The sequence below is a fragment of the Denticeps clupeoides genome, chromosome 16 (genome assembly GCF_900700375.1).
Source record: "Denticeps clupeoides chromosome 16, fDenClu1.1, whole genome shotgun sequence".
In the NCBI taxonomy this organism is placed as follows: domain Eukaryota; kingdom Metazoa; phylum Chordata; class Actinopteri; order Clupeiformes; family Denticipitidae; genus Denticeps; species Denticeps clupeoides.
The window spans coordinates 18,240,096-18,253,951 of record NC_041722.1 but is presented as its reverse complement, the minus strand read 5'-3'; the positions used below and the strand labels follow the sequence as shown (position 1 = coordinate 18,253,951).

General features: G+C 46.0%; 1 protein-coding gene across 1 annotated transcript; it reads left to right on the top strand.

The window, feature by feature from the left end:
• Window positions 1–971: 971 nt before the first annotated feature.
• Window positions 972–11,881, top strand: lin7c (lin-7 homolog C (C. elegans)). Its single transcript, XM_028957008.1, has 5 exons — window positions 972–1,325; window positions 2,134–2,252; window positions 8,512–8,583; window positions 8,753–8,962; window positions 9,227–11,881. The coding sequence occupies exons 1-5, from the start codon at window positions 1,289–1,291 to the stop codon at window positions 9,392–9,394; spliced, it is 606 nt and encodes a 201-aa protein (XP_028812841.1). The 5' UTR covers window positions 972–1,288; the 3' UTR covers window positions 9,395–11,881.
• The last annotated feature ends 1,975 nt before the right edge of the window (window positions 11,882–13,856 follow it).

Genomic DNA, 13,856 nt, shown 5'->3' with positions numbered 1-13,856 from the left:
TTCCGTTTACATTCTCAGCAGTTAAAGGTTTCCTCATCTGAGTACTTTATCTGTTTACTCTTCTAAACTTCTCAAGGTAATGTTGGAATTACATACTATGTCAAGGTGCTGTTGTCAAAGCTTTGCTGTTTATTTTTTTATCCCCACAAGATGAAAGAAACATATATATGAAAAGAAAAAAAACTATATATATATATATATATATATAAATATAAAATTTATTCATTGACATATGTTCTGGATTAATATAATTCATTTTGTATGTTGTGAAGTTGTTTGCAATATTAAATTGAAATATTTGAAGAAATAAAAATGACTATAGGCAACTGAAAAAAAAAAAAAACAACAAAAGCAATGTGAATAAAGTTTGAGCTCTCCATTTTCAGGTTAAAAACTAATCACTGCTTCCAATGAGGCATAAAACGTTTAATTCCTTACAATTGGTACATAAAAAAAATTAATTGAATGAACTGGACGTTTTGGCCGCTACGTGCTGGCAAGAATTGCATCGTTTTACCACGATTTCAACATTTCAGCGACACTCCACACATGAAATAAGACCTCGCAGAAATGATTTTGACAGAGGTGAAGAAGAACAGTAAAGAACGTTGGCATTGTTCGCAAGGCACAAAACAGCAACTGGCAGTTCCCACTCCACCCGTGAGAACGGTGGCAAGGTAAGCGGGACAAAAGCATCCTGCACATCATTTTTATCTATAATATATAATCTTTAGACAAGAGCACTGCTTAATAAGGACTTCCAAAACCTTTGCTGTCAATCAATGGACATAATAATAATAATAATAATAACAACAATAATAATTATATGGATCTGACTATATATCACAGACCATATTAATATATCTATCTATCTATGTGTGAATATGAATATAAAAAGATGGCATAATATCCAGAGGCTATGAAGTGGCGCATGTAAACAGTCCCTCCAGGATCCGCCTGGTGGCCCTCAAGGCTGCGCCATACCGACGCAGAACGCGACGTCCGCCGCGATCCTCTTTCCCGCCGGCCGAGCTCCGGAGGTTTTAATTTTCGTCCACGTCGCTCCGGCCCCGAGTGCCGCCCGCGCCGTCCGGGCCAGTGGGACGCGACTCCGTCCGGCGTTTCGGCGGCCTGAGCGGCCCCCCCCGCGTTATGCGCACGGCCGGTTGCCGCGGGCAGTCGTCCTAATCCCCGTCTTAATCGCCACCCGGGGCGCTCGGCGGCGCGGAGAAGAGCGGCGAGAGCACCGGCCAGACGGAACAGAGCGGCGCATATAATCGGTCCCGAGATGGCGTCGCTGGGGGAACCGGTCCGACTGGAGAGGGGTAAGTTCGGGCGTCGGTCCGCGCCGTCGCCTTTTCGGCGGCAGCCCGCGGCGAGGAGGCGGCTAGCCCCGCCGAGCTAGCTTGTTGTTAGCCGGCGCGCTGGCTAAGACGCCCGGGTCTCGGCGGGCCGCCTTGCTCACATCTCGCCCGGACCCGAGCGGCCGCGCCCGTTCGCCGCCGCAATAGTTCGGCGTCCGGAGTCGTTTTTTTTTTTTATTTTATTTTCGGCCGCCGCTGGACGCAGGAAGACCGCCGGGCCCCGCTAGCATCGCCCCGCTAGCCGCGTTAGCATCGCCCCGCTAGCCGCGTTAGCATCGCCCTCTGGGTTCACGGGCTTGAAAAAAAAGCGGTCCTAGACGAAGGGGGCTGGGTTCTCGGGTTCTAAACGAGCCACGTTCTAGACGAACGTCCCGCTTCTCGGGTTCTAAGGGGGCTGGGTTCTATCCCGTGTTGGCTTTCTGAGCTCAGTATAGTGTCTTTTCTCCACGACAGACGCCGATTTACGCGTCATTTCTGTCCCTTGTACTGTAGCATTTAGGTAACTTATTATTATGTTTTAAATGCATCGACGGTGCGCACAACGAAACGTGTCCCCTTCATTAATCCATCACCCTTGGTGGGCAGCTGGCGCCCGGGGAGAAGTGCGTGGGGACAGTGCCTTCATCAAGGGGACCTCGGTGGCACCTTGGCCGTTTCCTTACCCGCCAGGGCATCCACCGCCCGTAATAATCCTTTAGTAGAGAGGACTGTAGTGTTTAGGTGTAAGAAACTGGGACCCACCGGCTGACGGCGTCTTCGCGCTCCGCAGATATTTCCCGGGCCATCGAGCTGTTGGACAAGCTCCAGAGGACCGGCGAGGTTCCGCCGCAGAAGCTGCAGGCCCTGCAGAGGGTCCTTCAAAGCGAGTTCTGCAACGCCGTCCGAGAGGTGAGCAGAACATCCACCACTCTTCCCATCATCGGTGTAGGGGTCGCAGGGTCCAAATTGGGAGCAAATTATTGTTTTCTATAAAGGTCCCCTATCATGAAAATGTGTTTTTTGAACATTAATTCGAGTTCCCCTGGCCTGTCTATGGTCCTGCAGTGGCTATATATGGCGATAGAGGACATTGGTCATTCTGCTTTGCCGTTCAGAGAGCGGCAGCCCAGGCGGTCTGATCTGGAATTTGGCCCCTTATGACGCCATAAGGGGAAAGATCACCTCCCGTTTCTCATGCTTTGTCCACCCAGATATTTTTTTTTTTCTGGAAGAACGCCAAACGTTGTGGCCAGTGAATGGTGTTGATTAGCGCTGCAACAAACGATGTTTTAGTAATTGGAGAACCGAATTAAAAAAAAAAAAATCTTTAGAAAGTGTACACACATCTTGTTCCTTGAGCTGTTATAATAATAATAATAATAATAATAATAAAGTAGAAATGGACTTGCACAAAAAACACACATATATATGCTATACATTAAAAATTATGCACCAAATATGGACTTTAAAAAAAAAAAAAAAATTTTTTTTTAAATAAAGTGCCATCTGAGCTGCCAGAACAATAAATAATTCAGTAAAAAATAATAAAGAACAATACAAATCAGAAAATTGAACAGGATTTGTTTGTCAGAACTCGTTATCTATGCTACACTGACACACACTGGACGTGTCAGGGATGCAGAGATGTGTCCTCTGCTTTTAACCATCACTCTTGGTGAGCAGTGGGCAGCCATGACAGGCGCCCAGGGAGCAGTGTGGTGGGGGGCGGCGCTTTGGGGCAGTGGTGGCCTAGTGGTTAAGGAAGCGTCCCCGTAATCAGAAGGTTGCTGGTTCGAATCCCAATCTGCCAAGGTGCCACTGAGCAAAGCACCGTCCCCACACACTGCTCCCCGGGCGCCTGTCATGGCCGCCCGCTGCTCACTCGGGGTGATGGGTTAAATGCAGAGGACAAATTTCACTGTGTGCTGTGCTGCTGTGTATCACGTGTGACAATCACTTCACTTTCACTTTGCTCGGTTTCGAACAGGCAACCTTCTGACTCCGGGGGCCGTTTCCTTACCAAATTCATGTCTGGGGACGTTTTAAATGTACCGAAAATGAGATTATATTAATCTTCATTAGAAAGTAAATGCGGTCCGCTGTGTATGGGTCTGTAATGGTTTGAAACAAAAATGTAGAATTGGCAGAATTTTTAAATTTTATTTATTTATTTGTTTGTTTTTTAGGGTGATATAGTTACGTAAAATGCTCTAATACAATTTGGAGAAACTGTCTGGTGGACTCAAATCCCGAGATGTGCAGTTTTGTTTCTGAAGGTGGCTGCCATGCGAGTAACTGAGACTCCGGGGTGTGCGGTGGGTCTGGAGCACCGCCGGCAGTCGGACGTGGCGTCCTGCTGATCGGTCATCTGTCGCTTTCCCTCCCGAATCTCGCAGGACGCTGGAGTCTTAACACCGGCCACGTCGCCCTGCTCCGTTTTAAAGCTGTGTGACCGCGAAGTTGGTGAAGAAGGGCCACCAAGCATGCTTAGGATTTGGTGATGGCAAGATTGACACACAACCAACAAACCTCTGTGACCTCTGTGTGTCCAGTCTAAACCTTTCAGCGAGCCGGATCAATGAGCATTCTCTGTCATGACCGGGTTTATTTTTCTGAGATTGTGACCGTATCGTTCGCATACGCTCCTCTGTCTTGCAGAGAGTAAAATGTTGCCGTTTTTAAGACCCGACTGCTGACTTTTTACCCCCCAAAAAGGCTGAGAAATCCTGAATATATTTAGCCTGAAGTGATCAAAAGCGGTGGATACCGAAAAGGCACACAGGCCTGGCAGCACCGCCACGGCCTTGCACCTGCTATAAAATGGCCCGGGGCGGGGCCGCTCGCCACCCTGCGTCTCCAGGGCATCTGCCGTCTTGCGTTGGACTGAACTACGCTCCTCGGAGTGCGTGGGGCTGTGTAGGTGTGTTTGACCTGCTAGTTTGGTGCTAATCACCGTGGAGACGCTTGGGGTCAATGAGCCACTTTGTGTGGATTAGACATCAGAAACGATTATCACCGTTTTTAGAATGCCAAATGAATACCAATGTTCATAGTATAGTTTGGAAGCCCGTTTTAATTACATTTTTACTCTGCTCTTTGCATCCAGTTGTCACTTTGTTTTTATCAGGCTTTATCACGTCTATACTCATTGTAAATGTCAAATTTCAGTCGACTAAACGTCAGCATTTTTAAAAACTAATATTTCAGTCTAATTTTACTCAACGAAAACGAATTACATTTTTAGGGCTTTTAGAAAATATCGACACAGCAAAATATCGTGATATACATGGACATTAGATTTGCCGGGTACAAAAAAAAGTGTGCCAGCAGAGATGAGGCTCAGCGTGCGACCACAACCTCCACTCCTGTAGATGGCGCTGTACAGCTGGGTACTTTTATTCAATGCCTGCCATTTCAGGCAGAGTGAAATCGCAAAACATTTTTACGCACGCAGTGAAATGTGTCCTGTATTTCACCGATCACCCTGAGGGCGCAGTGGCATGTAGTGGTAGTAGCCTAGTGGGTAACACACTCGCCTATGAACCAGAAGACCCGGGTTCGAATCCCACTTACTACCATTGTGTCCCTGAGCAAGACACTTAACCCTAAATTGCTCCAGGGAGACTGTCCCTGTAATACTGATTGTAAGTTGCTCTGGATAAGGGCGTCTGATAAATGCTGTAAATGTAGGACTGCAACTATCGAATATTCTTGTATATTTGTTTATTTTGTGTTTTTTTTTTTTTTTTTTTTTTTTTTTTTTTTTGTTAAACAGCAATATCAATAGTGTGTTATGCAACATGAAAGGCCTCTTAAAATGAGCAAGCAATTTGTTATAGTAAAAAAATGTTTTACTTTCACTAGATCAAACCTTAAAACCTTTGGCTCATTGGCTCCAGAACTAAGACAATTTAATCAGCCTTTCTGTGATAAATTTATGATGCACATGAAAAAATAAAAAACTTCACAAACATATTAACCTAGTTGTCCTTAATAAATAAAGTGTTTTTCCCCGTGCTAAAGCCCATCTGAGTACAAAGTAGTGCTATAAATGAACAATTCAAGCATTACTAATAATTCAACTTAGAGTTTTGTTTCCAACCGTATTCAATTTCCATCAGATTTTGAAATTTTAGCAGCCTTTGAATTCCAAACCCTGTTTCAACATGTAAAACTGGGCAGAATAGAGTAAAAATATCTCTCTCTACACACAAAAGCACTGTATTCAAACTACTCCAACTTGATGTTACCTGGCAGAAAGAGGCATGGCACAATAGAGGTTAAAAATAAAGTTTCTAATTTATTAACACCAGTAAATTATTATTGCAGTTACATGTGAATATTGTGTGTAAAAAAAGGTACCAATGTTACAGAGAAAACCAAAATGAAAGGCAGGAGGAAAAGATAGAAAAATACAGAACAGCCGGAACCAAGCTTCACAGACATCACCTGATCCAGGAGAAAAATGGGAGGAGAGAAAAGACTCGAAAGCCAGAAGGCTTCCGATGGAAAAGCAGCTGAGGGGAAAAAAAGTGAAGTCCCGCTACCACATGTGAACAATCCTTTATAAACCTGACCTACAGGAACCAATCAGAACCTGTTGTTTCTGACATCACACATTGGTGCCTCCTGTCTGGGGAAGACAAAGAGAGCAGGCGGTCCCGATGGCCGGCGCCTCACACCTTTGGCTCGGGGGAGGGCTGCCAAATGCTGCAATGCCGTTCGACAAAGACATGTAAAATGGAGGTGTTGAATCTTCATGCACAACAAAAGTGCAGAAACGTCATGGCTCTGCGACGTCCCATCTTACAAATACTAAAAGAAAACCAATTCAGCTTGCTCAAATTCCACTTGGGATGTTTAGGCTCAGGCTCACGATGTTCCAGCATACTGATAACCGTTAAACAAAAGCCCGCCCACACTGAAATCTGATAGGCTTATTTTGTGAAGCAAACCAATCAGAATGCGGTTTGTCTGTGGTGTCAGAAACACGCACTGTGATCCACACACTCTCTCTTCCTCATTCTGTCATGTGGGCATGTGATGCAAAATTGTCTCGCATGCATGCTCTTGTTTGCTTGATCTAGTTTTGAATTTCCGCCATTGTCATTCAAAAAATAAATCGCGCCACTTTAAAACTCTGAAACGTTCCGCAGTTAAAACAATGATACCAGCGCTGCTCAGCGGGAGTGATACGTTAAGAGACAATTTTGACCCCACGTTCTGTTTTCTTCACTTCACTGCCCGCTTTAGTCAATTCGTCATTTTCCCCCCATCTTTTATAAATGCCGCGATTGCGTTTTGCGGAAGTGACGTCTTCTGTTCGACCGGATGGATATACAGGAAACAGAAACTAAGATGTAATAAAGCAAATTAAATGAGCAGAAAAATAACGCCAAGTCTTGTTTGTCTTGTCAACGAAATTGAAGAGAAATTTTAGCATTTAAATTTGTATTTATTTATTTTTTATCTTGTAAACCATATTTAGTCTCGTTTTAGTTTGTCGGCATTTTATTTAGTTCTAGTGTTCGTCTTTTGTTATATTCTGAGTGTACCCAGCACTAAGCGCAAGTTTAGAGGATATTCTGTCAGCTGCCAAATTTTGGAACAATCTGCCTCTAGAGACTCGACGGGCCTCTTTGTCAGTTTTTAAATCCATTTTTGACACCTTTTTTACAGATTTTTTTTTAACATTTAATTTAGTTTTTTTGGACACTTTAGTGATTTTTATAGTGTTTTTTTTTTTTTTTTTTTTTTTTTTTAACTTTGTTGGTTTTATTTATTTTCCATGCATTTTATTTAGTTTCATATGATGCTAGTTCCTTTTAATTTACTCTCCTAATTTATTCACCGTACAGGACTTTGGTCCTATGTTGGTTGCTTTAGAGTTTATACTTATCGTCACACCAGCATTTACATCTCGTCTCATCTTAATCACTTTAAAAAGGATCGTTGACAAAAACGCTAGTTCATGGTTAATTTATTAGCAATTTTTGTTCATGTTTGTGTTACAACGGGAGTCTGGTGGATTAAGTATGTAGATAAACGTCAGGCGCCGTGGTAAATACGATCTTATCTACGTGTTTATTTTCACCGGTGATCATTTTCCAGTCCAGATTAATAAGTGGGTAGGTGTGTGCTTGATTGACATGTTCAGATTCTCAGATATGATTGTTTGCTCTGTATGCCTCATGACTCATAAAGTGGACATCTGTCCTGTAAACATGCCGTTGCTCGAAATGTCCTTTGGTTATTTTAAAGCGCAATTGTTATAAATATCGCACAAAGTCGGTCTGTCAGATTTTTTCATCCGTGGCTGGAAATAGTAGCTTTTTTTTTTCTTCTCTTCTTCTTCTTTCGTTTGCATGAGCAGCCTGGCCGATGTGCTGCCAGAAAAATGTGTGCTTTGAGGCTCGCTGGCTGTGACGCAGACACGGTGGCGGAGTCTGATGACGCGGGATAGGAGCGATATCAATCGCGTCCTCTGTCCCTTCTCTCATGCGGTTACACAGTACCCGTGTAATCCATAACTATCCTTAACCATAACCAGTAGTGACCAGCGTTGTCTCCGTGATCCGTCGAGATTCGGAAACGCTGATGTTTCTTTTTTTCCAAATCTGTCACAATATGAGCTGGCGTGAACTGCGCTTTGATCCACACGTGAGAATAGGCGGTTCGTTCGGTTTCTTATGAAGTGATCATAAATGAGGCATTTCTGTTCAGCATGTCAGGGTGGTAGTAGCCTAGAAGGTAACACACTTGTCTATGAACCCCACTTACTACCATTGTGTCCCTGAGCAAGACACTTAACCCTGAGTGTCTCCTGGGGGGGGGACTGTCCCTGTAACTACTGATTGTAAGTCGCTCTGGATAAGGGCGTCTGGTAAATGCTGTAAATGTAATGTCAGGCAGCATTTGTTCACAATCATTATTAAAAATTGGCAAGTGATGCAGATGCACTAATGCAAATCTCTAGCAAAATGCCCCGAAAGCAGAAGATGACCGAGCCTTTCAGGTATTTTCTCAATGTGTAAACGACTTCTCGAAAGTGAAGTGGGAGGGGAGTACACGAATCACACTGTAGCTAAACATGTGAGCACCCCACAGGTCCACTCTGGAACCTCGTCGAGATCTGTATGTTGAGCACTGAGCTGTGCTTCTCCTGCAGGTGTACGAACATGTGTACGAGACCGTCGACATCAACAGCAGCCCCGAGGTCAGGGCCAACGCCACCGCCAAGGTTGGTTTTCCCTCTCTGTGCACAAACGTGCACACTATTCTCTCATTGTTGCAATGTATAAACGTGTGTGTAGGGCTGATATTGGTATTATAACATTAATCGCACTGTAGCTAAATCTGTAAGAAACCCAGAGTTCCGCAGTTGTGGGTTCTATGCCGTTGCCCCCCAGGCCACGGTTGCGGCGTTCGCTGCCAGCGAGGGCCACTCGCACCCCCGGGTGGTGGAGCTCCCCAAGACCGAGGAGGGCCTGGGCTTCAACATCATGGGCGGGAAGGAGCAGAACTCGCCCATCTACATCTCTCGCATCATTCCTGGGGGCATCGCTGACCGCCACGGCGGACTGAAGCGAGGAGACCAGCTGCTGTCCGTCAACGGGGTGGTACGCTTCAGATCACATTTACATTTATGGCATTTATCAGACGCCCTTATCCAGAGCGACTTACAATCAGTAGGTACAGGGACAGTCCCCCCCCCTGGAGACACTTAGGGTTAAGTGTCTTGCTCAGGGACACAATGGTAGTAAGTGGGATTTGAACCCGGGTCTTCTGGTTCATAGGCGAGTGTGTTAACCACTAGGCTACTACCACGGTCGGTTCGAGTTAGAAACGGAAATCATTCGAGTCTCTCTTTCCCCCCCTGCCAGAGCGTTGAGGGCGAGCACCACGAGAAGGCGGTGGAGCTGCTGAAAGCTGCTCAGGGCACGGTGAAGCTGGTGGTGAGGTACACCCCGAAGGTGCTGGAGGAGATGGAGTCTCGCTTCGAGAAGATGCGCTCGGCCAAGCGCCGGCAACAGAACAGCTACGCCCAGTAGTAGAGGGCAAATCGTCTCTCCCCCACCCCACCCCACCCCACTCCACCATCTTCTAATCCCTTTCACTCCTACCCTCACGGTTTCCTGTATGTACCGCCCCCAACCAACACGTTCCGTTTCTTCTGGCATGAAGCACCACATATCGTAACCTTTCTCACTCTGACTATAGAGAATGTAGAGAACCTACCTGTAACAGCGTCGCCACTCAGAACCGTTCCAGATCAACCAGCACTTCAGACCGATGTGGACATGGTCAGAGGGGACACTCATCAGCGGAACAAATGTACAGCTTTACCGTTTTGCACTTCGCGTCCATTCTTCTTGGCTAGAAAATCGGGTCCCAGAAGGACGGTTCTCTGGCGTGGCTCAGATCGTGTCTGTGGTGCTTTCTGTAGCATGCATAAGAGGGCGCTCCAGCCACTTCACCCTTACCTCCCCCTCTCTCCACACATTGTGTTGGTGTAATTTGGCTTTTTAACCACTGACCTGTTGTGCAGTTCGCGTTCTAATGGTTGAAATGGTCTTGCCGTCGGCTCCTCTGATGTTCTTCCCCGTCCCGACTGTAAAAATCACCTTCAGAGTTCATCCCTTTTAAGGCTTCAGAAATTTTCACCCGAATCGACGAATGTCCATCATGTCCACCACCTTTACCGGTGCTCTTCTGGCATGATGTTCTCATGAAGTTTTTTTTTTTTTTTGATTAATGATTGTTACATTCAGGGTCGGGTCTGAGCTTGTGGGACAGAGCCGAGGCCCTTCACCCCAGGTCACCTTTCTAAGCCTTATCGGAAATTCTAGGTCACCGTGCCGTGCTGTGCGATCGCTCACTTTTTCCTGCAATATGCAACTAATCCAGCATGCCGGGACGGCTCACCGGACCACACTACATGTTTCTGCTGTATGATGACTGGCAACTGAGACGCCAGAGGCCTAAGCACATATATATGAATGTCCTTTCCTCTCATCTACAGAACCGTTCTATCCACGCGATTCTTTTTACCGTCTCTTATTAGCGACGCTGTTTTTTTACGGCAGAATTGCCAACCTTCGCTCCTCTGACAACGTTCTGAAGTTGGTGGTTCTCCTTGGCCAGTGGCGATTTATGATTCACATGTAGCCGCTCTCTGGAGGGGCGTGGGAGTTCCGATGAGCCATATCTACTGACAAAAGGAACTTCAAAGTGCGCTGGTGGAGATCCACAGGCCGGTTCTGTTGACCAGAACGCCATCCTCCATGCTGTCCATCTTTGGGCTTCCACCAGTCCTGTTGAATCCATCTTCTTTTATTATTATTATTATTTTTATTTTTTTTTTTTAAATAAAATAACACTGAACAACTGAGTTATGAACGAGATGAGGGAAATAAGGACGCGTTCCCGAGCTTGACTGGTCTAGAAAATTCCGAGGTGTCAGGTGGCCATGCGGTGCACAAGACCCAATCAGACGTGTGGGGAGAACTGATACCAGTTCAGATCTGTCTGTAGAGCACCACCGATAGGCATTTCATACCCACGCGAAGCGTCTGAAGGGAGAATATCACAGTTTTCTTTTAGTTTTTTTTTTTTTTTTTTTTTTTTTTTTTAGCCCTCATTTGCATAGTTCCATAACACACATATTCTGACCCCCTTTTCCCATCATTACCTTTTCTGGAAAAGAAGTAAAAAAAACAGCAGCAGCGCTGTAACATTTATTTTTAACTTCAAATGTAGGTATTTCAGCGTCTAACGGTGCAGAGACATCTCTTTTTGTCCCTTTCTTATTAAATATTTAGCACGTTTTCCACTTTTAGTGTCTCATGAATCATTCAGGGCTTCAGATACGTAGGTGTTTGGTGGATGATGTCAATGGGGAGGAGTGAGCGGGGCGGCCGCTTTTAAAGGAAACCTTCCCTGGGTGCACAGGGCCGCGTCTGCGGTGGAGCACTCGCCCATCTAGAGGCGCGGCAGGAGAATGCAGCGTTCCGCCCCGGCCCGGGCTCGTCACCGCACTCCGCCGCCGTAGCAGCGTTCCGCCTGAAAATCTGGACTTTTTTTTTTTTTTTTTTTTTTTTTTTTAAAAACGAGCAATAACAGCGGAACTTTGCACCCACTCCTGCGTAGTCGACAGAGAGAAACGCCGGCGGTTTTTCTGGCCCCGGTTTCTTTTTGATACTGCCGCCCTATTTGATAAGGGATTTTACTCCATGTTTCCTGTGTGTGGTGGTTTTTTTGTTCTTTTCTCAGATTCTTTTTTTACACCCCTGCTCCCCCCCGATTTGACTACAAAGACCAAACTTGACAGATTTTTCTGGAAACTTTTTTGATATGTTGAATAAGTAGTCAGCTTAGCTTCGGAATGATATTTTGAATAACAAATAAAACAAACAAAAATGTGTTTTGTCCTTTTTCCTGTCCCGTTGTGTTATGTAATGTCGATGTATAGGTTTACTTGGATTTTAAAAGGTGACAATTGAAGCTGCACAAAATAAATTATAACACTGAAGTTTAAACTGTCTTGTGCTTTTGCCTTTATTTGAGATAATTGTGTATTGTCTCTCTTGATGATGTGATGCTGTGGTGGCCTAGCGGTTAAGGAAGCGGCCCCGGAATCAGAAGGTTCGAATCCCGATCTGCCAAGGTGCCACTGAGCAAAGCGCCGTCCCCACAAACGCCTGTCATGGCTGCCCACTGCTCACTCAGGATGATGGTTAAATGCAGAGGATAAAATTTCACTGTGTGCACCGTGCGCTGTGCTGCTGTGTATCACAAGTGACAATCACTTCACTTTATCACTTGATCGTACTTTTTCTTTAATGCCATTTCTGGGGGGTTTTGGGAGAGCGTGGCCCTGCATCACATCACCTTGCTGCACTCAGCCTGAAGGGGGCAGTGTTGGTCAGTGAATGGCGTGTGTGGGCTGTTACTGTGGTGAGGGCCACAGTTATCGGTTGCATGTCCTGCTGGAGGTTTAATGACGAGGACCACTCACACACAGACACCTGCGGTCTGCCCGTCGCGCCCGTCCCTCTTCCTCATTTGTCTGCAGCGTAACCCGCTCTGATGTCACGTTAGGCCGATTTAGTGCCTTGTCATGCCTGTCAGCACCTCGCCGCTCGATTCGGGGTGTCCGTTTCCATCTTGCAGACGGTGTTGTCACCCAGCCGAGGAAAGAGAGACCCGCCGGCCGACTGACGGCTGGCCGCGTGACAAGCGCCCTGCCAGGGCAGAGGTGAAGGCTGGTGCGAACATGAAAAATGGCCTGGGCGCTGGAACGACTGGTCGGGTGTCGTCTGCGCTCATCATCTATTTAAAGGCAGCTTTTAAACAATGGCTTTTCGCATCAATTCATAAATCTGCTGTATCGATTACTGGAATGGCGGCTTCCCAGTGCCAAGACTTGACAAGTGGCTGCTTGTATGTTGTAGAGGAGGAACTAATTACCCACCCGGTGCTTTTTGTGGTTGTGTAATTAATTCTGACACGTTAATGACGTTTAAAAAAACAAAAAAAAAAAAACAAAGGCTGAACAAGGGAAGGAGCCTGTAGGCATGATTGACAGCCCTCACCCGTCCTACATCTTATTCTGGACCATTTAAATCCCCACGCCCCGGTTTCCTCTCAGTGTCCCTCCAACCTCTTCACTCCTAATATCGATTATACTCAAACGTGACCGCGCCCACTACCAACGTCAATTACTACATGCCTGGTAAATTCATCATTTTATGAAGTTTTTTTTTCTTCCCCCCATTAAAGACATCACACCTTTTTTAAGCTCAAAAAGATTTAGTAAAATGTCACCCGGGGGGTTTTGGTGCCGACTGACTCGAGCCTCTCGATGCATCTCCAAATTCTCCTCGTGGGTTATAAAGTAGACAAGCTGCACCTGGGTGCCATGACGTTCAGAAGCAAAATAGAAGTAAATAGCTTTTAAAGTGCCGTGGTGAAGAGAAGCCGTGCTGGAAAATACCGCGCTTGTGTGTGACAGGGCTGGCGCGCCACGGTTGTTGAAGCCAGGATTCCGCACGACAATTACACGGCCTTCCCCTTCCCACTTTAACCCCGAATTTTGATGCCGTGCATCGTTTGGCCAGCAGGAGTCATTCCTCCCTTTTGCCCCCTTTGTACGGAAGCCACCGGCATTCCAGAAGCTTCCATTCTCTCCCACAGGCCGCGCCGAGCATCGTGACCAGTCCCTGGGAGCGGAGCGGAACTGGCTGGCATGTCTGGCTTGGCACGATGCCGTGACCCTGGAGCTCGCACCTGCCTCGGTCACACGACTGCACCTGGACACGTCCACCTCTCGGGTGATCGTGACCTGACGCTGAGAGGCCGTGTTCTTTATACATATCGAAATCATTTAGCATGCTGCAATAAAACTTCAATAAAATTAAACCCTAAGACAACTTTTTTGGGTGTGAGGAATTAGCATTTTTTTTATGAACTTTCTATGGTATAAAGTCATCATAAATAAAAATCTCATTCTTA

Excerpts from the sequence above, each read along its gene's own strand:
- lin7c (XM_028957008.1), top strand. The coding sequence starts at position 1,289 with ATGGCGTCGCTGGGGGAACCGGTCCGACTGGAGAGGG. Across the intron at positions 2,253-8,511 it reads TCTGCAACGCCGTCCGAGAG|GTGTACGAACATGTGTACGA; the intron begins GTGAGCAGAACA and ends CTTCTCCTGCAG. Across the intron at positions 8,963-9,226 it reads TGCTGTCCGTCAACGGGGTG|AGCGTTGAGGGCGAGCACCA; the intron begins GTACGCTTCAGA and ends CCCCCCTGCCAG.